This window comes from Trachemys scripta, chromosome 8 (genome assembly GCF_013100865.1).
Source record: "Trachemys scripta elegans isolate TJP31775 chromosome 8, CAS_Tse_1.0, whole genome shotgun sequence".
NCBI lineage: Eukaryota > Metazoa > Chordata > Testudines > Emydidae > Trachemys > Trachemys scripta.
The window spans coordinates 84,285,631-84,310,587 of record NC_048305.1 but is presented as its reverse complement, the minus strand read 5'-3'; the positions used below and the strand labels follow the sequence as shown (position 1 = coordinate 84,310,587).

At 40.6% G+C, this 24,957-nt stretch overlaps 1 protein-coding gene across 13 annotated transcripts in view; it reads left to right on the top strand.

Annotated features, from left to right (window-relative positions):
- Window positions 1–509: 509 nt before the first annotated feature.
- The window catches only part of NEXN (nexilin F-actin binding protein), a 43,118-nt gene continuing 18,670 nt past the window's right edge, over window positions 510–24,957 (top strand). For 2 of the 13 annotated variants that reach the window (XM_034778279.1, XM_034778277.1), the window contains exons 1-8: window positions 964–1,173; window positions 18,281–18,366; window positions 20,223–20,414; window positions 20,621–20,702; window positions 20,787–20,935; window positions 22,754–22,795; window positions 24,305–24,502; window positions 24,580–24,753. In XM_034778279.1, the coding sequence (XP_034634170.1) occupies window positions 18,340–18,366; window positions 20,223–20,414; window positions 20,621–20,702; window positions 20,787–20,935; window positions 22,754–22,795; window positions 24,305–24,502; window positions 24,580–24,753 (864 nt within the window). In that variant the 5' untranslated portion in view covers window positions 964–1,173; window positions 18,281–18,339. Of the gene's footprint in view, window positions 560–963; window positions 1,174–7,325; window positions 7,675–15,808; window positions 15,828–17,730; window positions 17,750–18,280; window positions 18,367–20,222; window positions 20,415–20,620; window positions 20,703–20,786; window positions 20,936–22,753; window positions 22,796–24,304; window positions 24,503–24,579; window positions 24,754–24,957 lie in introns of those variants that run through there. The other 11 variants (XM_034778273.1, XM_034778272.1, XM_034778275.1 and 8 more) reach the window with 11 other exon arrangements.

Below are 24,957 nucleotides of genomic sequence, written 5' to 3'. Positions count from 1 at the left end.
AGTCTGATGTTCAAACTGCCAGCCGCACTATCATTTATTATTCTAAGGTGTATGCAACTAAGTCAAATCCACTGTACTAAGCACAGTACAACAGATAACTAGGAAGACAGTCCTTCTTGCCTTAGAGAGATTATAATCTAAGAAAGGAAGAACTCTATAGTAGAGTTTAAAGCAATGAGGAGTATATTTCAAATTCAAGTTTTAAAGTTATATTTGTGCATCTAGTACAGAAAAGTTCTTAATTTCCAGGGCAAGGAAGACAGGTACCTTCTGTTCCCTAAATGGTTGTTTCAGAATAATTTATATACTCTTCATGAGGTAGCTACCTTACTCCTCTAGAGCTGACACTGGCTGGACTCTTCCCCACTCCACCACAGTTAACTGTCACATACTATTATTAGCTGGCTGCTTTCATGGGCTCCGTGCTATAAAATGCCCCAGGGCTTTAGGGCCTGAGGCCCAGAGCACAGTTGCTCACAAAGCCTACGCCAGTGAGTTTTCTGCGCGTGCCGTGGGGCAGAACTTTGTGTGGGAAGACGCCCGGAAAGGCTGGCTGGGGGTGAGTATTTTCTGACTGTTTAGTCGACACTAGGGTGAGAGGTGCACTGGGTATCTACCTGCCACGGCCTCACCCCTGCCCAGCATGGCAGGTGCCACTCGGCCACGGCACGCTCAGTTTTGCTGCACTGGTCCCGTGCTTGTCTCACCGGCCAGGCTTCCTTGGGTCACCTTCCCCCCCTTTCAAGTAACCATGGCTGGGAGGCCGGCCCCGGGGGAGCCTGCCCGGGAACGCTTTGCTCCCGAGAGCCCCCGGTTATTTATAGTCTGTGGCGCTTCCAGCCCGAAATAACCCAGCCGCCGTGGCTAGGCGGGCTGGCCCCCTGCGGCGCGGCCGGGGGCTTGGCTCTGCCCCAGGCGCGCTGAGTCGGTCTGGGCGGAGGGGAGGGGGCCGCGGCGGGCCCTGCCTGCCTGCGTGTGTCGGGACAGCTGCAGCCGGGCCGGGCGCGCCTGGAATGCGGGCGCGGGCTGCGCACCAGGACTTTTATGGAAACTTGCAGAGCCGGAGGCAGCGGCGGCAGCCAAGGGGCGCTCAGCAGCCGCGCCGCCGCTCTCCAGCGAGCCCGCCCGCCCGCCGGGATTAGCGTGAGCCAGAGCCGCGGGCAGGACCCCCAGGTAAGACGCTCTGCGGGGCGTAAAACTCCCCCGGAAAACTTCAGCGGGGTCGGCGCGGCTCCCGCTCCGCGCAGCCAGGGCGTCGCTCTCCCAGCCCGGGGCGCACGGCGCAGGGTTTTCCCCCCAAAACCATGCCCAGACCGACTCCTCTCCTCCCCGTGCCCTGCTCCTCTGTCCCGTCCTGCGGCTCCCCCTTCTCTCCGCCGCGGGGCCTGGCTCCGCTTCTCCCAGCCCGCCTCCCCTCCGCCGTGAGCCCCAGCTGGACTGTCCCCAGAAGCCTGCTGCGCCGGGGCTCCTCTTTCCCCTCTCCCGGGGCTCCCCCTGTCGCACCCTTGGCTGCGACGTTCCCAATCCCTGGCAGAGCGTCAGCTCTTATGCGATATTAAGGCCAGAAGGCGGCACCCCGTCGTCCAGCCTAACTCCTGCGTATCCCGGGCCACCCCCAGCACCCGCACCCTAAACGCCACACCTGAAACGCGACCCAAGTATTACACAGCCCGCGGGAGACCAGGTCCTGGCAGCCGCAGGTTCCCCGCAGTGGCAGGGCACTGAGTCAATGCGATGCCTGTTTCGTTGTGATTCAGAGGGACACCGCTGATTTGTGTCATCTCGCTGGGGCAGCCCCCCAACCTGCCCCTCTCAGGCTTTGAAGCCGCTTGAGCTGCCCAGCAGCGCGCACACAGGGCTAGACAGCAGGAGAGCTGTGTCAGACACTAGCTCAGCGTTGGGGGACGCCAGCTGGAACAGTACAGGCCTGAGCAGTCAGTGTGACTGGACTGTTACCATACAAATGAGCTGCGCCTGCTCTGAGAGGGAGAAGTGAAGCAAGTCTTATGCACTGGCCTATGTTTCCTCATCTCCAGCAGTGTGTAGGGGGACCCTGCCCTTTCAGGAATTTAACCCATTCCTGTTGAATGACTTGGGTTAACCTGTGTTTGGGATTTTTTTTTCTGACTCCCAGATGTCCGGCTATAGTGAAAAGGAAACCTCTTAATACTTGCAGGTATAGAACTGATTGGAGACTAGGGAGACATCCACTGAAAATAAGATGCTAAGCTAAAAATAGTGCCAGGGTTAGTGGTGACAGAGTTCCTGGGTGAGGGGGTGGAAGAGCTGTCATCAGCCTATATCCCTAAATCTAATTCCGCAAACCAGCACTGCACTCATTTGTTTATTTTTATAATTGTGGTCACTGCTGCTTGCTTCACTTTCACTAAATTTAATAAAAGGCACCTTTGGATAACATTACTATAGTCATAGCAAAAAAATGCTTTGCTACCGAGCTCAACAATAAATAATGGATGTGGGGAAATAGTTGACCCGTGAAGAAGGGGTTTGTGATTAATAGCAAAATAACTTATGACATACAAATGAAGAATCAAGAGGGCCTACCTGGAAACAGTGATGAGTGAGACAGATAGACCAAAATGGCCTTTACTCCTTAAACTGTTACCCAGTTCAGGACAGCAGATAGTGTAACTTATTGGCCTGTAGCAAAAACTGACAAGTCTTTGGCATTTTAATGTTTTGTTAAATGCAATATGCCTGTTTAATAAAACTGTGATCTAGGCAAGTGTGAAGTGGTGGGGCATTTATAGCAACTTTTAACATAAAATGATTCATAGAATCATAGAATATCAGGGTTGGAAGGGACCTCAGGAGGTCATCTAGTCCAACCCCCTGTTCAAAGCAGGACCAATTCCCAACTAAATCAGGTCTCAAATGCTGTAATGAGCTGTATTAGTATTAATTCAATAGTATTTCAAAATTTTCAGTTTATTATGTTTGTCTTTACAAAAGGAGCCCAGGAAAGAAATATGAATGAAGTCAGTAATTTGGGCAACTAACCTTTTTGCTAAAATTGTTATTTTGATTGAGTTGTTTAAAAATACTTTCTCTCTCTTTAGTAGAGATGTGGGTGCGCAAGCCATTTCTTATGTCTGTCTCTCAGTAGTCTGAGTTCAATAAGGATGACAAAATAAATTCCTCCTTCCCCTCTGTTCTCATCCAAAATGTCTCTATAAGTTGATTCCAAATGGTGCAATCTCTGATGTTAGACATATTTTCAGATAAAATAAATTTAATTATAGTTTTGTCTGCTTGGCTTTATTAAAAGTAATCTGAAAATGGAACATGTTTTATGAGTACATTTTATATTGCTTTCTCAAACGATCATTGTCCAAATGTCGCTTTTTTGTTGTAATTGAATTTTATGTTTGAGAATGTATTTTGCAGATGTCATTTGTTCTGACATTTTTTTTAATGGTAAGGGAGATCTCTTTTGCTAATTGAATAAATATATATTTGTAAGAAATACTGTTGATAAAAGGTAGAAGTATTTTGAAGATTTGACAATGAGTAATTGATAATTTATATCCTGGAAATGTACAAGTAGATGGAAATATGTATTGGCCCCATAAAGTTTAAGATAGCCATTTTCCTCAATGGAAGAAGCCACTATAGCCTACTGTGCTTAAACTCATCTCTAAGGATATCTTGCTGAACAGGAGAGAATGCCATTTCCCATATGTTGCAGTGTTTGAACTAAATTGGAACCTAGGGCATGGCTACACTTGCAGATGTAGAGCACTTTGAGTTAAACCAGCCTTCATGGAGTGCAGTAGGGAAAGCGCTGCAGTCTGTCCACACTGACAGCTTCAAGCGCACTGGCATGGCCACATTTGCGGCACTTGCAGCGGCATTGGGAGCAGTGCATTATGGGCAGCTATCCCCGCACGCAAATGACTGCAATGTGCTTTTCAAATGGGGGGTGGGTGGGATGGAGTATGACAGGGATTGTGTTGTGTGTATGTGGGGGGGAGAGAGAATGGGTTTTGGGGGGGCTGAGAGCATGTCAGCATGCTGTCTTGTAAGTTCAGACAGCAGCAGACCCTCCCTTCCCCTCCCCCCCACCTCTCTCTCCCACTCACAGCATTCCACACTAATGGTTGCTTTGTCTTGGGGCAGATAAGCAGCTGGCTGTCAGAAACGGAGCTTTCAAAGGGCATATCTGCATTCCTGCTGCGATTCAAAACAAAGACAAGAGTGGCCACTTGACTTAAGGGGATTATGGGACATTTCTGGAGGCCGATCAGAGTTCAGTAACACAACACCTCGTTCACACTGTCACTGCGGCGCTCCAGCGGGGGTGCAGCAAATGTTATTCCACTCGCCGAGGTGGAGTACCAGCAATGCTGTAGCCGCGGAGTCAGAGCGCTCTACATGCCTTGCCAGTGTGGATGGGTAGTGAGCTAGTGCTCCCGGGGCGCCTTTATTGCACTGTAACTCGCAAGTGTAGCCAAGCCCCTAGATGGGGGGAAAAAAGATGGGTCAGACTCAGTCTAGGAAGACTGATACGATGGTGAGAAGCAGAGGAAAGCATTTCAAGGAGAGACTGTGTCACACACTCTCAAAGAAACTGCAAAACCACCTGATCAGCATCCTATACAGCAAACAGGGAAAGATTAAGAATGAGCTCTCAGAACTGGATACTCTCATAAGAAACCAACCTTCCACACAAACTTCCTCATGGATAGACTTTACAAAAACTAGACAAGCCATTTACAAGACAAACTTTGCCTCTCTACAAAGGAAAAAGGACACTAAACTATCTAAACTGCTACATGCCACAAGCAGCCACAACAGTAGTTCCCTTAACCCACCCAGCAATATTGTTAATCTTTCCAGCTATACTCTTAGCCCAGCAGAAGAGTCTGTCCTATCTCGGGGCCTCTCCTTTTGTCCCTCCAGACCCATGAATATGATACAGTTCTGCGGTGACCTAGAATCCTACTTTCGATGTCTCCGACTCAAAGAATATTTCCAACATACCTCTGAACAGCATACTAACCCACAGAATCCTCCCTACCAGCACTACAAAAAAAAGGATTCTGCATGGACTCCTCCGGACGGTCAAAACAACAGACTGGATTTCTACATAGATTGCTTCCGTCGACGTGCAAAGGCTGAAATTGTGGAAAAGCAACATCACTTGCCACATAACCTCAGCCATGCTGAACACAACGCCATCTACAGCCTCAGAAACAACCCTGACATCATAATCAAAAAGGCTGACAAAGGAGGTGCTGTCGTCATCATGAATAAATTGGAATATGACCAGGAGGCTGCTAGACAGCTCTCTAACACCACATTCTACAGGCCATTATCCTCTGATCCCACTGAGGATTACCTAAAGAAACTACACCATCTGCTAAAAAAACTCCCTGACAAAGCACAGGAACAAATCCGTACAGACACATGCCTAGAACCCCGACCAGGGGTATTCTATTTGCTACCCAAGATCCATAAACCTGGATATCCTGGACGCCCCATCATCTCAGGCATTGGCACCCTAACATCAGGCTTGTCTGGTTATGTAGACTCTGTCCTAAGACCCTACGCTACCAGCACTCCCAGCTATCTTCGAGACACCACTGACTTCCTGAGGAAACTACAATCCATCGGTGATCTTCCAGAAAACACCATCCTGGCCACTATGGACGTAGAAGCCCTCTACACCAATATTCCACACAAAGATGGACTACAAGCTATCAGGAACAGTATCCCTGATAATGTCACAGCTAACCTGGTGGCTGAACTTTGTGATTTTGTCCTCACCCACAACTATTTCACATTTGGGGACAATATATACCTTCAAGTCAGCGGCACTGCTATGGGTACCCGCATGGCCCCACAATATGCCAACATTTTTATGGCTGACTTAGAACAACGCTTCCTTAGCTCTCATCCCCTAACGCCCCTACTCTACTTGCGCTACATTGATGACATCTTCATCATCTGGACCCATGGAAAAGAAGCCCTTGAGGAATTTCACCATGATTTCAATAATTTCCATCCCACCATCAACCTCAGCCTAGATCAATCCACACAAGCGGTCCATTTCCTGGACACTACTGTGCTAATAAGCGATGGTCACATCAATACCACCCTATACCGGAAACCTACTGACCGCTACACTTACCTACATGCCTCCAGCTTCCATCCAGGACACACCACACGATCCATTGTCTACAGCCAAGCTCTAAGATATAACCGCATTTGCTCCAATCCCTCGGATAGAGACAAGCACCTACAAGATCTCTATCAAGCATTCTTAAAACTACAATACCCACCTGCTGAAGTGAAAAAACAGATTGACAGAGCCAGATGAGTACCCAGAAGTCACCTCCTACAAGACAGGCCCAACAAAGAAAATAACAGAACACCACTAGCTGTCACCTTCAGCCCCCAACTAAAACCTCTCCAGCGCATCATCAGAGATCTACAACCTATCCTGAAAGATGATCCTTTACTCTCACAGATCTTGGGAGACAGACCTGTCCTCGCTTACAGACAACCCCCCAACCTAAAGCAAATACTCACCAGCAACCACACATCACTGAACAAAACCACTAACCCAGGAACCTATCCTTGTAACAAACCCCGATGCCAACTCTGTCCACATATCTATTCAAGTGACATCATCATAGGACCTAATCACATCAGCCATACCATCAGGGGCTCGTTCACCTGCACATCTACCAATGTGATATATGCCATCATGTGCCAGCAATGCCCCTCTGCCATGTACATTGGCCAAACCGGACAGTCTCTACGCAAAAGAATTAATGGACACAAATCTGACATCAGGAATCAAAATACTCAAAAACCAGTGGGAGAACACTTTAACCTGTCTGGTCATTCAGTGACAGACCTGCGGGTGGCTATATTACAACAGAAAAACTTCAAAAACAGACTCCAAAGAGAGACTGCAGAGCTAGAATTGATATGCAAACTAGACACAATCAACTCCGGTTTGAATAAGGACTGGGAATGGCTGAGCCATTACAAACGTTGACTCTATCTCCCCTTGTAAGTACTCTCACACTTCTTATCACACTGTCTGTACTCGGCTAGCTTGATTATCACTTCAAAAGTTTTTTTTCTCTTAATTAATTGGCCTCTCAGAGTTGGTAAGACAACTCCCACCTGTTTATGCTCTCTGTATGTGTGTATATATATCTCCTCATTATATGTTCCATTCTATATGCATCCGAAGAAGTGGGCTGTAGTCCACGAAAGCTTATGCTCTAATAAATTTGTTAGTCTCTAAGGTGCCACAAGTACTCCTGTTCTTCTTTTTGAAGTAGGAGCTGTGACCTCAAGGTGTTATGCAGTCTCTCAGTCCTGTTGGCGTCAACTCTACTCCCGGACTATCCAACAGAAGCAGCAGCCAGAAATGCCTTTTATCTTTACTGAGCCAGGAGACTTCATCCTCTCCTTTCAAATGCAGGCGTAACTACAGAGATCTATCTATCACTTCCACCCTGGATTACTGTGGTGTGTTCTATCTGGACATGACCTTGGGCTCTATACGGAAACTGTATCTAGTTCAACAAGCAGTGTCCTATTTTCCAGGAAGAGCAAACTACTGAAAGCAAATCACAACAGTACTCCACACTCTACCCTGGATCCTTGCCCTATATGATTCTGCATTTCAAGGTCCTAGTCTTTATTTTTAAAACATTCTATCAGCCTTCGTCAAACTGTCTCCATCACATCTGCTTCTCTAGTCTGCTGCAGCATCTGTAATAATGTGGGATGTTGTAGTTTAGGGCTGAGCACGTTGCTTTCTCACTCAAGGAAATTTGCTATCACCAGAAATTGGGATGAGTCAGAGTCTTGCTACATAAGGCCCAGTGTAAGGTTACCCAAAGTAGGCCTTCTCCCAGTAACAGAGCAGATTCTCCCCTTTCCCCATACATTTTTCCTGGAACATAGACCTTAAGATTGTTCCCCACTCTCTTAAACCTGGTGGGAACAAGAAGGCCGCTCTCTATCATACCGAAAAAAAGGTTATCCTAAGTTTGGACATACCACTGAGATACTATGATAATGGTGCTTATTTGAAATGTCTATCAGTATAAGCAAAGCATTTACAGTAATCTGATTTACCATAATAATGTCTGCTAAGATTATTCCGCTATGATACTTTAGCTGTAACATAGTCATGCATCTAACTTTGAGCTGTAATGTGAGCACCTTCACTTTATAAAACTGGATTTTTAAAGTTTAAAAGTTTGGGAAAAGAAGAATGAATATCATCTCTGTTCAGTGGGAGCCCCTTGTTTAATTACTGGTTGATAGTCTAGACACGCACATCAATTTCATGTAATTTTGGGGGGAAATAGTTTCTCATATGTAAAATATGCAAAAATATGAGTTGGTTTTGTAGTGAATGAATGCAGAATAAGATTCTAGGGGCAAGATCCTAGGCTGGTATCCAGTGTCAGCTCCATTGAAGTCAATGGAGCAATAGCAGTTTACACCAGCTGAGGTATGATGCTTTCACTATCTGCAGAGGCTAGTGGTAGTTTCAAACTAGGCCTTATCTTGCTATATTTTAAAAGATGTGGTTTTAGAAAGTTATAGTCAGGGTATAAGTAGGGCTCAAGTGATGAACAATGAGCAGGGGGAATGCTCCTTTCCTTTGTCCTCTTCTCAGCTTTATTAAACTCCGTTTTTATTAAATATCTTAACTAGGACAGCTGTGCTTTCTTGTCCCTAAGAGCCTTGACCACAAGTAGTAAACTTCCAAGTCTCAACAGATTGTTTTATAAGTAGGAAACCATCTTCTCTGTGGGTGGGTCATCAAAAGGAGACAGATGGTAAACATAAGACTATGCTGTGAAAATACTTGTTTATACAGTTGCCAGTAAGACAGTAGATGAGCCTATTAGAAAGGGGAGTTATTGAGGAACTAGATACGTTGTTTTCAACCTAGCTTTCTGTTTCCTGTATCTGCTGAAAATAGCAATTTATTTAGGGGTGTAGAGTAGAGTAGAGGTGGACTAAGTCCCCAAGTAGGTCTTCTCCATCTGTATCATCTATATGAGAATGTTCATTAGTCTATTGCTAAACATACGTTTTCACAGTTTCAAGCTAGTATAAGTAAATTGCTTCAAAATAGGAAATAAGGACAGTTTTAATCTGCCTTAGGTCTTCTGTTAATGATAAACAACATATTTTAAAACAAAATCTAGAATAACTTTATTTGATGAAGGCTATGCAACAGCTTTTGTTCAGTTAAAGGGTGATGTAACTCTTACATAAGTGGGGATACATTAAGTTTAAACAGACTTTTCAACTTAAGAGTTGACAAGGAAGAATCAAATTTTTGCTGTTTTGTAACATCTTTCTGTATTTATTTTAATTTTGTCTGAATAGCAGTGATTTGTGTGTGTGTGAGAGAGAGAGAAGTGACCCAATTATAGCTGGTAAAGACATATCATATAGTCGGTCATTTCCCCTCCGCCCCTCATCTTAGAACCAGTAAGATAAGTAAATTGTGTTTTTTAAACAATCCTGCACAGATTCAGATATTTTCCCATAGCAGCTAAACCAATAACATTGCCTAACCTGTTTTCTAGTTTTACATCTGTTACTGTTTTTGTGATATTCATCAAGCACTATAGTTAAGATTTCATTTTTAGCCTACTGAGTAATAATCTTCTCCATTATATGCAGACAAGCCATTCTTATAATGGGGTTTCTTCTGCTCTGCAGCTCCAGGGTCCATACCAGACCTGTCAATCACAGGATGGAGGTTTGGCTTCCCCTCCTGGGAAAACCCCTGCCTAGACTGTTTATAAAGACTAAACATAGTCTAAGAACTTTGATGAACAGTATTAAAACATTAGACTAATATTTCCTGAGATGTACCTTTACTCAGCTGAACTGAAATGTAACTTTAGATATATATCAGTTAGAGAGGCAATGAAATGACAAGACTGACTAGTCCAAGAAGCAAAATCAGGTAACAAATTCATTTCTCCATCATATTCAGTTTGTCATTCCAACTCTGGGAATGCTACAGAAGGGAAACCCTGTGGGAAACTCCAATAACCAAAAATATGCACAGAAAAGTTGGAATAGTATTGTGATATCAAGGAAGCAAACTTTCCCTGAAAAGCTGAGATATGATTGTTATGCACGACCAAGTATACAATGAAGACACAGCACCCATTGATGGGGTAAAAATACAATGCCTATGTACAGTAGGCCTCTGCCTTCCCAGAGAGTAGGCTACATCTACACTACGGGGGGGGGGGGGGGGGGGGGGGGTTGATTTAAGATACGCAAATTCAGCTACACGAATAGCGTAGCTGAATTCGACGTATCGCAGCCGACTTACCCCGCTGTAGGGACGGCTTCCCGTCGACAGCGCTTACTCCCACCTCCGCTGGTGGAGTAAGAGCATCGATTCGGGGATCGATTGACACGATAAATCGATCCCCGAGAGGTCAATTGCTACCCGCCGATTCAGGCGGGTAGTGTAGACCCAGCCTAAGTCTTGCTTCTGTTACAAGGACTTGCTTTCACTGGGACACGCTTCCTTCCAAAACTGGGATATATAACTGTGAGACTTTTAGAAGCAGTAATAGTTCCCCCTAGCCAAGGGAATTGGTGAAGGCACTCATAGCAAAATGCCCTCTTATTTAGAAGCAGCATAGCATACAGAGACTATACTGGTTGATCTTTTCCTAGTGATAAGGCCAATCTGAAGGATCCTTCATCTAATATTGTTGCTCATGAGGGGTAACTTACTTATATGTAGGTCCAAGCAAAAACATATGAAGGGCTTGTTTATATAAACAGTTAGCAAGTTGGGGTGTAAATCTACCTCAGATTAGACCAGGGTCGGCAACCTTTCAGAAGTGATGTGCCGAGTCTTCATTTATTCACTCTAATTTAAGGTTTTGCGTGCCAGTAATACATTTTAACATTTTTAAAAGGTCTCTTTCAATAAGTCTATAATATATAACTAAACTATTGTTGTATGTAAAGTAAATAAGGTTTTAAAAATGTTTAAGAAGCTTCATTTAAAATTAAATTAAAATGCAGAGCCCCCCAGACCGGTGGCCAGGACCCAGCAGTGTGAGTGCCACTGAAAATCAGCTTGTCTGCTGCCTTTGGTACGTATGCCATAGGTTGCCTGCCCCTGGATTAGACTACCACACATGGATTGACTGCGTGGAGTCTGTTGCTGTGCATGAAAAGTTCCATAGTGCGCTTTGATCAGGGCCGGTGCTACCATGAAGGCAAATTAGGCGGTTGCCTAGGGCGCCAAGATTTGGGGGCGCCAAAAAGCGGTGCCCCAAATTTTTTTTTACAGTGTTCCTGGGCTGGGCTGCTAGCTGCGCGCTGACACATGCGGCTCAGACTCCCTCTCCCAGCGCAGCGACCGTTCCACTTCTCCCGCCTCCCAGGCTTGTGGTGCCAATCAGCTGTTTGGCGCCTCAAGCCTGAGAGGGGAGGAGAATTAGAGCGGGGGCGGCGTGCTCGGGGAGGAGGCAGAGCAGAGGTGAGCTGGGGTGGGGAGCTGCCGTACAGCTCCCGGGGGGGCGGAAGCTGCTGCGGGGGGGTGCCTCAGGGTGTGTGGGGGATCTGCCGTGGGTGTGGGGAGGGCTGCCGCAGGGCTGGAGGGTGGGGGGCGCAAGGTGGAAGTTTTGCCTAGGGCGCGAAACTTCCTTGCACCGGCCCTGGCTTTGATCTGCCCCACTTGGAAAGGGTGAAGAAGTAGCTCTGTTCCTTCCTTTCTGAAAGATCCTAGAAGGTAGTATCAGACAAATGCTCTCTCAGGCATCAAACAGTATTCAGTTTTGTCACTGTTTCTGTTCAAGGTATATAGGATGTTATTAGGAGTGCAACTGTGGGCTGAAATGTATTTAGCATGCAACGATGTACTGCTCTATATCTTCATATCTTCTGACATAAATGGTGGAGTATAATGATTTACCCAGCATCAAAAAGAAATTGCAGTAATTGGATTAGAGCCATCTAGCTGTGTGTGAAATTTAGATTAAGGGTAAAGTGATACTTATAGGATGGGGAAGCAACTGGAAGAAATGGCACTAGAGTTGCTATCCATCTGATTTTTACCTGGACAGTCCAGTTTTTGACTTCTGTGTCTGGGTGCCATTTAGGGTTGTCAGGTGCCCAGTTTACTACTACTACTACATCATGGACACATACTACTTCAAGGGCACTTTACACTGCCTTCACAGACCAGGTCCCTGAGACAATCCAGCGAGTGAAGGGTGTGGGGCCTCAGGGAAAGAGGTGGAGCAGAGTCGGGTTAGGGGGTGAGGCCTCGGGGTCCAATTACCAGGAATTAGAAAGGTGGCAACCCTAAAAGGTACTCATATCAGTGTTCCCACTTACAGAAATATGCCTGCCATTTTTCAGGCGCACAACATCGAGTCTTGTTGGATCTGCATCTGGATGGTCAAGTAGTAGTAGTTGCCAACAGTGTTTTTCAAACATGTTTTCTTTCTGAATATGGACCTCACTGTACTCAGCCATGCTTTGTCAATGTAAAATTGAGGTGTTCAGCTAATGGTAGCTTCCTTAGACTCTCACAAAATAGTCTTGAACATCTACAAGGCCCAAAATTAAAAGCATTTTTAAATATGCAAAAACCTTAAATGGAGCTGAGGGTGGTACATAAATGTAATGTGCTACCTATGCCGAAATCTACATAGTAAGCAGTTGCATTCTGTACTAGCTGCAATTTCCAGAGTATTTTAAGGGGAAGTCACATATAGAGTATATAACCAGTTACATGTATTAAGGCGGTTGGGCATATGTCAGCTGACAGAAAAGTAGTGCCCTATGCAAGGTCATCTTTGGAACCCTTTTCCTCCAGAGCCTAGTTTTGGTGACATTCAGGGTACACTGAAAGGTCCATCTGATTTCCAAAGATTTTGTAGGGCAAAGGAGAACAAAAGTTGAATAGTTGTGTCAATTTTTGAATGTTCTTAATGATTGTTTTATGTTTCTGTTAAATGCATGTGGTAAAACTGATTTAGCTGTATTTATTTATATTTTAAACATAACACATGAATGTGCTAGTTCCAAGGCTGCCAAATCAGAAACAAGGTTGGGGGGCAGGGGTGTGATGTTTCTTTTCCTGACTTTCCCAGGTGAATCTTGGCTTTAACCAAACAGAACAGGCCATGCTTATCACAACAGGGTTGCCACTTGAGGACACTAAGAAAACAGCATGAGATATACCCTAAAACAAACGCTCAAAGGGTAAACTGACAATCCAGATACCACAAAAATGTTTGCAAGAAGCATCTAGAGCATTTCTAGACACAACAGAATTAGAACATGCTATCACCAACTTACAGACAGGCAGTCCAAATGGAAACTACAGCTGATTTGAGTACTTTTTTTGTTTTTATTCAACAGTTCAAATAACTCTAACAAACTCATGCGCCTGCCTTTTATCAGTCCATGAGTAGGGTATTTGGTATTATTAATGTATCAACTTTCATTTGGGAAGGCTGATTAAAAAATACTTGGTTTAAGATTGGTTACATTTGGGTTCGTTAGAGGTCCTGATCCTGTCAGAGGATATGTATCCAACACTCCTAATGAACTGAAGTTGGTGGAAAGTTTTTTGTTTTCTATAAACCACAGCAGAATCAGGTGCCTAATTACTCTCTCACACTGTTGTGTCTTGCTGTTGTAACTACTGTGGTCTACAAGACCATCCGTTAGCATATCAGAATTCCATATTAGTCTCTCTAAGATATAGTAGCATCCGTAGGCATTTAAGATTCCAGGATAACTTTTTTAAATGCTTCATATCGAAAACTAGTGGTTACTACTTTATGAAGCCATAAAGATCTACATTCACTATTAAAATAATTTATTCATGAGTAAAAGTCTTATTTCCATAGATTTTAAAGTATCGATCACTGTAAAATATATTTATATCCATCATCATCAAGAGCTGAGAAGGGACACTGGGCAGCTGAAACCACCTGTTTTAAAAAATAGATTTAAGTGCCTGTGTTCCTAACACCATCTTCATTATCAAAAAAAACTTTAAACATTGAAGTCTAGATTGTTGTAGGAATTGTTCTGCTTCTTGCATTTCAGTCATTTCGGGAAATGAAAATAGACTAGCCAGGTTGACATTCTGCTTGATTTTAATATCATTGCAGTGTTTTGTTGCTTACAAATACTGCAGAGGAATATTTACATTTATAAAACTATTTCCATTAATGATTTTAAGTTAAAAAGCTAAAATATAGAATAGCATTTTAAAAAATTATATAACAAATTATAGCAGTTTCATGAAGAGAGGCTTCGGCCCCAATCCAGCAATGAGCTAAGCATAGGCAGACCCCTGTGCTCACATGGAATTCATTGCAGGACTGAGGCCTTATTTTATAAGTCATTACATTGAAAAGCATGGTTTAAGAAAACAGCTAATGTGTAATGAAAAAATCAAACTGTACTATGCAATGATGAGTATTATGTGGCTTTAATCAAATAAACTTAATTTTCACAGATGCTACCCATAAGATCTAATGCTGCTTCAGGAAATAATTTATTTTCTTGTGAATTCTTTACTTCTGGTTATAGCCACAACAGCCTATTTGGTCCCACATACAAAGTTTTAAAACTGTGCTAACACATTCCTAGAGATATCTTTTAAGTTTTTGCTGGAAAGGTAGTATTATTTGAAAACTCTGTAGATGATGCCACTGATTCAGAAAATGAATATGTATGGACAGTAGTCCTCAGAAACAGCCAAGCATGAACAAATCACAGTTGGCACATGCACAGAGTAGTTTTACAGAATGTGACACACAATTATAGATAGGAGCACTTAATGGTAAAACACCAGTTGAGATGCTTGATGTGGGTTTGAATAAAACTGAGCAAGGCTTATTGACTTTTAACCTTTATTCTACCACATGTAATCACAGTTAGCTCATTCATAAACTACGTGGTTTGACCTCTAGATTAGGGAACACCACCATTTTTGGTCATGCCTTTTACTGGCATTGCACTTACACTATCTTTAGCATTAGATTGTTTTGCTTGCTCCTGAGGTTTTTATCTCTGCTTACGTTAACTAGTGTGGCTTTTCATACTAGTAAAGAGTGCACAGATGTCAGTTTGCATTTCAACACCAAAGCTTCATATATGGTCTGTTGCAAAGGAAAAAAAAACCTCTCACTGAAGAGCCACAATGGAACAAATCTGTCTCTTTGTGTGTTTTTTTCTCATGTTGACAAGTACAGTTGCTGTGGTCAGCAATTACAGGTCACAGTTATGTGCCCACTATATAAAAATGCTACAATTTGTTAGCGTGGTGGTGGGATATAGTCTTTTATATCTAGGTCATTGACTTATCCAATGTCAGATTGATTGATAAGTACTTTTCTTCATTATCAAACAGATGTGCAGTGTGCTCTGCGGAATAAAGGTAGCTTAATGAGTACTTGTTCATGTCCCTGAAACCATTACTACAGTTGGCAGTATCTGAAGAGAAATCAGTAATTGAAAGGACACAGAGACAATCTTTTCTCCAAATACTATCTATACTTCTTCAATGCTCCTGCCATAGAAGTTAGGCACCTTCCACATAACATCACAGTACTCCTTTCATTTGTGTGTGTTCCTAAGCCTCACTGACTATTCCAGAAATAACCATTTGGACTGTTTCATCTTTGTCATTGCGGAAAGATTGTGTGAAAAACTGATCTGCTATCTGTTCTGGAGGGGTCTAGGTCAAGGACTGTACTGATCTCCAGGGGTAGCGAATTCTACAGATGAAGGTTGTTAACTTGGCAAGTCTTGGTCCTGGCCCCTGTGTGTTTCACTTCAGAAACCTCATTATTTTCATAATATACACTATTTACCTGTATGCAACCAATGATAATTAAATTGTCAGAATAAGGGAGGTTAAGCACATTTTGCAATGTATTATCTATTTTTCATTCTGTTCACTTAGCTAATTCACAATTTGAATGGAGTAACTTATGAATATAGCTTGTTTTCAAATATGAAATGCTGTCATCTTTAAAGTGTGTTAGAGGTCTTAGCTCAAACTCAGTTACCTGGTACAGCACTCTGTCTTCCTAAGTACTATGTCCCACCCTCATCACTGTACTATCTGAGCACCTCACTGTCTTTATCTTCACAACAGCCCAGGGAGACGGAGAGGTACTAATGTTCCCCTTTTACAGATGTGGGACTGAGACACAAACAGACTGAGGCCCAGATCCTCAAAGTTACTTAAGCACCCAACTTCCATTGAAATCAGTAGTAGTTTGCCACCTAGGTACCTTTGAAAGATCTAGGCTGAAGTGACTTGCCCAGCGTCAAACAGTCAGGAAATCTATGCCAGAGCAGGGAATTAAACCTGGGTGTCTCGAGACCCAGGCTAGCACCCTAACCACTGAACCATCCTTCTGTCCCATTAGTGATAATAATAAATACGATTATTAGGGTTGTCAAGTGATTAAACAAATTAACTGCACGATTGAACAATAAGTGAATACCATTTATTAATATATTTAAAAATGTAGAAAACATCCAAAAATATTTAATTTCAATTACAACACAGAATACAAAGTGTACAGTGGTCACTTTGTATTTATTTTTTATTACAAATATTTGCACGGTGTAAAAACAAAAAATAGTATTTTTCAATTCGCCTAATACAAGTACTGTAGTGCAATCTCTTTATCAGGAAAGTTGAACTCACAAATGTAGAATTATGTAAAAAACAAAACTGCATTCAAAAATAAAACAATGTAGAATTTTAGAGCCTGCAAGTCCACTCAGTCCTACTTCTTGTTAGGCCAATCGCTCAAACAAGTTTGTTTACATTTGCAGGAGATAATGCTGCATGCGTCTTGTTTACAGTGTCACCTGAAAGTGAGAACAGGTGTTCTCATGGCACTGTTGTAGCCTGCGTCACAAGATATTTACATGCCAGATGCGCTAAAGATTCATATGTCCCTTCATTTTTTAACCGCCATTCCAGGGGACACGCGTCCATGCTGATGATGGGTTCTGCTCAATAACAATTCTGCATCAGAGTGTTGCTCTTTTAAGACTTCTGGGAGCATGCTCCACACCTCATACCTCTCAGATTTTGGACAGCACTTCAGATTCTTAAACCTTGGGTTGAGTGCTGTAGCTATCTTTAGAAATCTCACAATGGTACCTTCTTTGTGTTAATTCAAATCTGCAGTGAAAGTGTTCTTAAAATGAACATGTGCTGAGTCATCATCCGAGACTGCTGTAACATGAAATAGATGGCAGAATGCTGGTAAAACAGAGCAGGGGACATACAATTCTCCCCCCGTAGGAGTTCAATCACAAATTTAATAATGCATTTTTTTTAACAAGCGTCATTAGAATGGAAGCATGTCCTCTGGAATGATGGCTGAAGCATGATGGGGCATACGAATGTTCAGCATATCTGACACGTAAATACCTTGCAATGCCAGCTACAAAAGTGCCATGCAAATGCCTGTTCTCACTTTCTGGTGACATTGTAAATAAGAAGAGTGCAGAATTATCTCCTGTAAATGTAAACAAACTTTTTTGTCTTAATGATAGGCTGAACAAGAAGTAGAACGGAGTGGACTTGTAGGCTCTGAAGTTTTACATTGTTTTTGAGTGCAGTTATGTAAGAAAAAAAATTCTACATTTGTAAGACACTTTCACAACAAAGATTGCACTACAGTACTTGTATGAGGTAAATTGAAAAATACTATTTATTTTGTTTATAATTTTTACAGTGAAAGTATTTAATAAAAATAGACAGTTTGATTTCCTTTACAACACAGAATACAATATATATGAAAATGTAGAAAAACAACCAAAATATTTAATAAATTTCAATTGGTATTCTAATATTTAACACTGCAATTAAAACTGCGATCAATCACGATTAATTTTTTTGAGTTAATTGTGTCAATTAACTGTGATTGACAGTTTATTTGTATTAATAATTGTTAGGGCTATCACATATAAGCTAAAATCATGATAGTTTATGTAGGTGAATCCGTAACACATGACGTTCAAATAGTGAATTTTAGCCACTGCATTTCAATACCATTGCATGCTCAGTACACATTCATATATCTTCACGCAGGAGGACCAAATTAAGTTGTGGTGCACCAAGCTTAAATGTGGACTAACTTTTTTTTCTACAAAGATAGTAAAAATTTCAACTAAAGAGTGAGTCTTCCTAAGCTGGTAATAAATCTGCAGCAATTTCTTACAGGTAAAAATAGAAACGCAGATATCAAACGGGTCAGGTGCCAGATCACAGAACAACAAACCATGAATGACATTGTACAGAAGACTGAGGTATGTATCAAGTTTAAAATAATCAAAGTTCTGTAGTAACTTACAAGTGATGCTGACAAAAGACAAGATTGATGGTTTATTTCTGATTGCTAAGCAGCAAATGGGTAAGAGCATAAGTTCTAGGAAAAGAATGGGAATGTACCCTGTATCTTAAGGCAACAGAGAAGCCCTTGAAAAGAACAGTTTGATTAAGGGATGTAAGGTTATTATATTTGCTGGAATATGTTAAAGGGGTCCTTGCTATTATAGAAAAACTAGAATGAATTAATTATTAGCTTTTGTTGAAAGGCTGGAAGTGGATGTCTGAAGTGAGAATCACAAAATAGGAAACGTTGTTGAAAATTCAGAGGACAGGAAAAAAAAAGGGGAAAGAGGAAGAGAACGTAAGAATGGTCTGACCCAGAATGGCCAATGCTCCATCTATCCCAGTATCCGGTGTTCCGACAGTGGCTGCTGTCATATGCTTCAGAGGGAGTGAACAGAACAGGGGGATTTATTGAGTGATCCATCTCCTGTCATCTTGTCCCAGGTTCTAACAGTCAAAGCTTTAGGGACACCTGGAGCATGGGGTTGCATCCCTGACTATCTTGGCTAATAGCCATTGATGGACCTATCCTCCATGAACTTATCCAATTCTTTTTTGAACCCAGTTATATTTCTGGCCTTCACAACATCCAATGGCAATGAGTTCTAAAGGTTGATGCTGCGTTGTGTGAAGAAGTACTTCCTTATGCTTTTTTTAAACCTGATGCCTATTAATTGGATGATCCTTGGTTCATGTGTTATGTGAAGGAGTATATAACACTTCCTTATTCACTTTCCTACACCATTCATGATTCAAGATGAAGATTAAAATATTTTAATATCTTTAGAAAATGTTGGGATTAAGTTACTCAAAAGATCTGTTTTAGCATCTTAGCTAGATAACTTAGTGATGGGAGTTAAAACAAGTACAACTAACAGTGTGTGATGTACTCAAATAGGAAGCATATAAAATATGAAACAATGTTTTCAGTCAGTTTTTCAGCTGATTCAACCATACTCTGTTGGCACTAAAGTGTAAAAGGAGACAGAACACTCAAATACTTGTAAGATGTGGGTATAATGTACTAACTGGAGCCAGCAGAAGCATACAGATGAGGAAAGTGTTAGCATAGAAACACCCATGAAAAATTCTTCAGCCATATATACAATAGATCTCTGTTGGCCCAGGGAGCTTGGCTTCCCAGTTGTGATGTGTAGCCACTGGATTGCTGGGTCAACCCCAATATATAAGGAATTAGTTTTTGATGATGTGTTTAAGTTTTTAAATGGAAGAATTATATTTCTTTTAAAATGCCACCATGTGTAAAGATTCAACAGTGTATGGTGTAAAACATCTGTTACATGAGAAACCAAAGATATATTAGACACGGTGATGCTAATACCCATGTCTTTGTACATACCTGAAATCTAAATCCCAGTCTTGCTTCTAGAGGCAGAATCAAGTATATATTTCTGTTTTCAGTGTGAGTATAATGCAACAATATAGAGATGTATATATCTTTTTAAAATTTCATGTTATAAGAGTACATTCTCAAAAATCAGGGTTTAACTACGTAGCCTTCCATTAAAATCAGTGGGATTCATACAGCTGAAGTCCAACAAAACTCAGTTTATTCCTTCATTACTTTAAAAAATGGTAAAGTATAGCTAAGATGCTTGGCAGACAGTAGCCAGTGGCACAAAAATCATGATCACATATGTATTTTGTTTTAATAAATCTCATTCTGTCTAAGCCAATCTATCATACAATTTCTCTCCATCTGTTTCAACTTTCTTTTCCTTATCTTTACTTCTTCTTTATCTTCACAAAGATTCTGCTTTCTTCATCTAAACCTGTCCAAAAATCCTATGTGCCCAAACTTCACAAGGGTGATGTAAAGGATAAATTTGAAGCTATGCAGAAAGCAAGGGAAGAAAGAAATCAAAGGAGATCTAGAGATGAAAAGCAAAGAAGAAAAGAACAGTATGTTAGAGAGAGAGAATGGAACAGGAGAAAGCAGGAGGTTATTTTCTTTGCAAATATTTTTTTTAATATTCACTTGATCATAAGAATTAAAAATATTTTTGGAACTTTTCATTGTAATTCAAATAAGTGGACTCAACATCTAGTAGATAAACTATTTTTGAACCCTTTATATGATAATATTGAAATTTTGTCTTCTAATGCTTAAAGACAGTTCAATTCTAACTTCTCTTTTTAATCAACTAGATGAAAGAACTGCTTGCTTCTGATGAAGAAGAAGAAACAAAGTCTTCTAAAATAGAAAAAGCATATGTTCCAAAGCTGACAGGTAAAAGAGACAGTTTAAAAGTCCATGTAATTTGACAGTTGAAGATTAGATCAAATTATTGAGTTTTGTATTGCACATTCATAGGAACTGTTAAAGGCAAGTTTGCAGAAATGGAGAAGCAGAGACAAGAAGAAGAAAGAAAAAGAATGGAGGAGGAAAGAAAGCGCAGAATTGAACAAGATATGATTGAGAAAAAGAAAATTCAGAGAGAACTGGCAAAAAAAGCCCAGGAGGTATATTTATCTTGTTCTGAATATTAAGTACATATCAAATAGGAAAAAATCATACAAAAAAAATGCTAAGACTTCAGCAGGAGGATTTGGTCTTAGTTTCTTGGAAGTAGGTGAATGGACTGTAGTCTAGGGGGAGATAATGAGTGTGGTGGAGGAGTTTTTAGGATGGGTGGAGGGTTATCACTGTTGTCGAACACTGAGCTTGAGTTATAGCTGAAACCAAGCACTGATGAAAAAGATGAACAGAAAGTGGGAGAGGGAATGAACCAAACACAGATTTTGGTATCATATGATTAGAAGTGATTCAAGGTTAAGTTGACTAAGTAAATTTTAAAACATTTGTTGTTACATACACACGTTTTAGACAAGAGATGCTGATTTATGCTCAAGTTTATTACTAAAAATAGGTGTTTGTAAGAAGCACAGTTGTAGACAAATTGTCAACTAAAGACTACTTAAGTGATGTTTCAATCAGTATTTTATTCTTTTGTCACTGTACAGATCACTTCTGTTAGATATATAAATGAGTAGCTTCAATTCTTGCCACTGCCTACAAGCCTAATTTTATCTTTTTGAACTCCGAATTGGAGTGTGTCCCCTCATTCTGTAGTTCTTTCACGGAAGCAATTACCTGTGCAAGTAAGAGTCTAAATGTCATAGTCCAGGACCATGAACAAATAAATGGTTTGCTTAACCAAAAATATTAGCACTAAATCTTTTAACTCCACACAGAAGAGGAAAGAGAACTCTTATTAAGCATAAATGTCCAACAAAGATTTAGCTGCTCGTGTCCTACTGGGAGTAACATTACTAAATTGTGAGCATTCTGCTGAAAGTTTAGCTCATAATCTCTTTCAGTACCTGTTCTAGAGTTTATTTACTTTGAAAGGTAGGAGTACAGTATGTAAATTTGTACCCTGGAAGGAAGTTATACTAATTTCAGACAGTAAAAATATATAGAAGCTAATGTCAAGAATATGAATATAGGGAAAGGGGGCTTTCTCCCTAGGCTCAGTCTCAAGGGAAGGACAAGGTCACTTTGATATGAAATTAGATGACAGATTTTCTTTAGCTTCTCTTGCACAATTATGGAATGCATGTGGAAACAAATCTTTATCTACACTGTATTTACTAGTTTATCACTAAGACGCTAAATAAGATTATTATGCTATACCCAGGGTTTCAATTCTGTTTCCAGGATTACATAGTTAGTAAAGTAAGCCTTTATCTAGTAAGCCTCAAGAACTGTTCCAACATTTAATACTGTTGTAGGTTAAAACATGACATACAACCTAGGCATTAAAATTTAATGTCAGGTTAAACTCATATAGCTATCAAAAAGTATTCAGAATGGTATCCCTCTATTCCAGAGGTAGGCAACCTATGGCACACGTGCCAAAGGCGGCACGCGAGCTGATATTCAGTAGCACTCACACTGCCCAGGTCCTGGCCACCGGTCTGGGAGGCTCTGCATTTTAATTTAATTTTAAATGAAACTTCTTAAACATTTGAAAAACCTTATTTACTTTACATACAACAATAGTTTAGTTATATAGTATAGATTTATAGAAAGAGACCTTCTAAAAACTTTAAAATGTATTACTGGCATGCGAAACCTTAAATTAGAGTGAATAAATGAAGACTCGGCATACCACTTCTGAAAGGTTGCTGACCCCTGCTCTATTCCCTCCCACCCCGAAGATACATAAACTTAAATGCAACATATAAGCAATCACTGAGTTAATTTTCCATTTTATATTTGAAAATCTAAGGCAAAGAACAAAAGTAACATAATTATGTGAAATTCTCATTTAATAGATTGATGACATAAACAATACAGGAACTGAATCAGCATCAGAGGTAATTGGACTTTTTTTTTTCTCTCAAAGAAACATTCACCTAATTTTTTATTCACTGCTTTATTAGTTTAATAGGGGTTGGGTAAATAAACAATACACTTAATTTTTCACTGAAATTCTGTAACAAGGCTAAAAAAGCCTGAGAAAATGTCTTGGCAATATACTTTGTGGCTATCCATCTACGAGGCCAATTTATTCTAGCTTTAAAACAAGTTTAAAGGTGAATGACTTACCAACCATTAAAGTCAGAATAAAAAAAAATAACTCAGGCTTACATTTTCAAAGCCATGTAAAGGATTTTGATGCTCACAGGACATGGGCCTCTAAATGCACTAGTGGCTTTGAAAATCTAACCTTAAAAGCTCTTTGCCTTTTTTAATCTTGAAATTAAACACGGAAAGCGTCAAGCTTTTTTTTAATGTTACAGTACAGTCAAGATTTTTAGATTCGTTTAAAAGAGAGAGTGTTTATAATCACTAACAATGTTTTGATTTCCGTATTGCACTTCAGCTTGGAAAGTGTAGCTAAACTGGTTTGTTTGGTCAGTTTAACACACTGGTTTACATATGCTAGCACAATGTTGTTTTCTATGAGGTTCCAGCATTGTAAGCGGATGTTTAATTTTTAAAAAAGCTATACACCAAAAACCCATTTTCCACTAAGTTGTCAAAACGAAGTGTAATCACACTTCTACTGAAGTTTTTTTTTTTTTTTTTTTTAATAAAATCTAAATTTTGGGTCTAAATTACTAGACAATCTCTCTTTAATGGTGATATTTTGTGTAAATCCACATCATAGAAGATATTTTTGTATATGAATTTGTATTGGACAATAGCTCAAATCCACTTGAGACAGCAATAGATTTTATATACAAAAGAAGTATGTAAATGTTTGAGTTGTCAGTGTTGCTCTAATCAGACATTTTGAAATGCTGCACAACTTGTCACTTAAAAAAATTACTAAGGACTCAGTCCTAGATATCATGGAGATTGAACATGCAAATAGATATAATAGATCCCAGACTTCTGCCCAAGTAAGACTGAAGGGACTGGCAGTTACTTCACATGCTATTTTTTAAACCACAGTTTCTGGAGGGAGAGAGTGTGGAAGCAAATTCCTTATTAGCTTATTTCCAAATGGAGTATAGCACCTTAAAACTTAGGTGCATTTACAATTATATCTGCAAAATTTCAGCAGCTTTTTTCCAATCAGCCATGAATACTGTAGATAAGTTCAACTGTCAATGAAGATACTGTACGAGTTCTATGAACGCTTGCTACCAGTCGCATTTCAATTCAAAATAAAATTCTCTTGATGCTCTTCTGTTGTCAGAAGAAAACTAATGGCTGTCAGAAGCACTGGAAAATGAGTTTTGCTCTGGTCCTTACTTTTGGTCTCAGTATAACTATGTTGGCAGTTTTGAGAAGCACAGGTAACAGTGGCAGCTGCATGTGGAAAGACTACTCCAAAAAGTCAATATTTATGGAAACAAATTTATTATTAACAACAGGAAGGTGATGATTCACTGCTGGTGACAGTAGTGCCTGTCAAACCTAACAAAACACCTGGAAAGATTAAAATAAAATTTGAAGACCCAGGAAATGAGAGAGAACAACAAGAAAAAAGAAAGCAAGAAGAAGAAAAGAGGATAAGATATGAGGAACAAAAACAATCCCTCAAGGAAGCCAAGTGTCTTTCATTTGTCATGGTAAACAAATCATGAGAAATACTTGGGAAACAGGTTTGATATTTAAACTGTATTTAACTTTCATTTTTGTTATCTAGGATGAAGATGGAAGCAGTGAAACAAATGAACCTCTTTCTCCTGGGAAACTGAAATTAACATTTGAAGAACTGGAAAGACAAAGACAAGAAAATCAAAGAAGGCAGGCAGAGGAGGAGGCAAGACAACGTTTGGAAGAGGAAAAACGTGCCTTTGAAGAAGCTAGACAACAAATGGTAAATAGATGCATTATTCATTTCTAGTTATCGATGCTTAATTGTGTAGAAAATACACTACATTCCTTCATGTATCTGAGGGGTTTTTTTTTACATCTGAATTGTTTCAAACTGTTAACCTCATGATGATTCTGTTTTTAACAGTTGAGATTGAGACCTGACAGCATTATCAGTTTCAAAAATTCTTTCTGCCCTAGATACTGT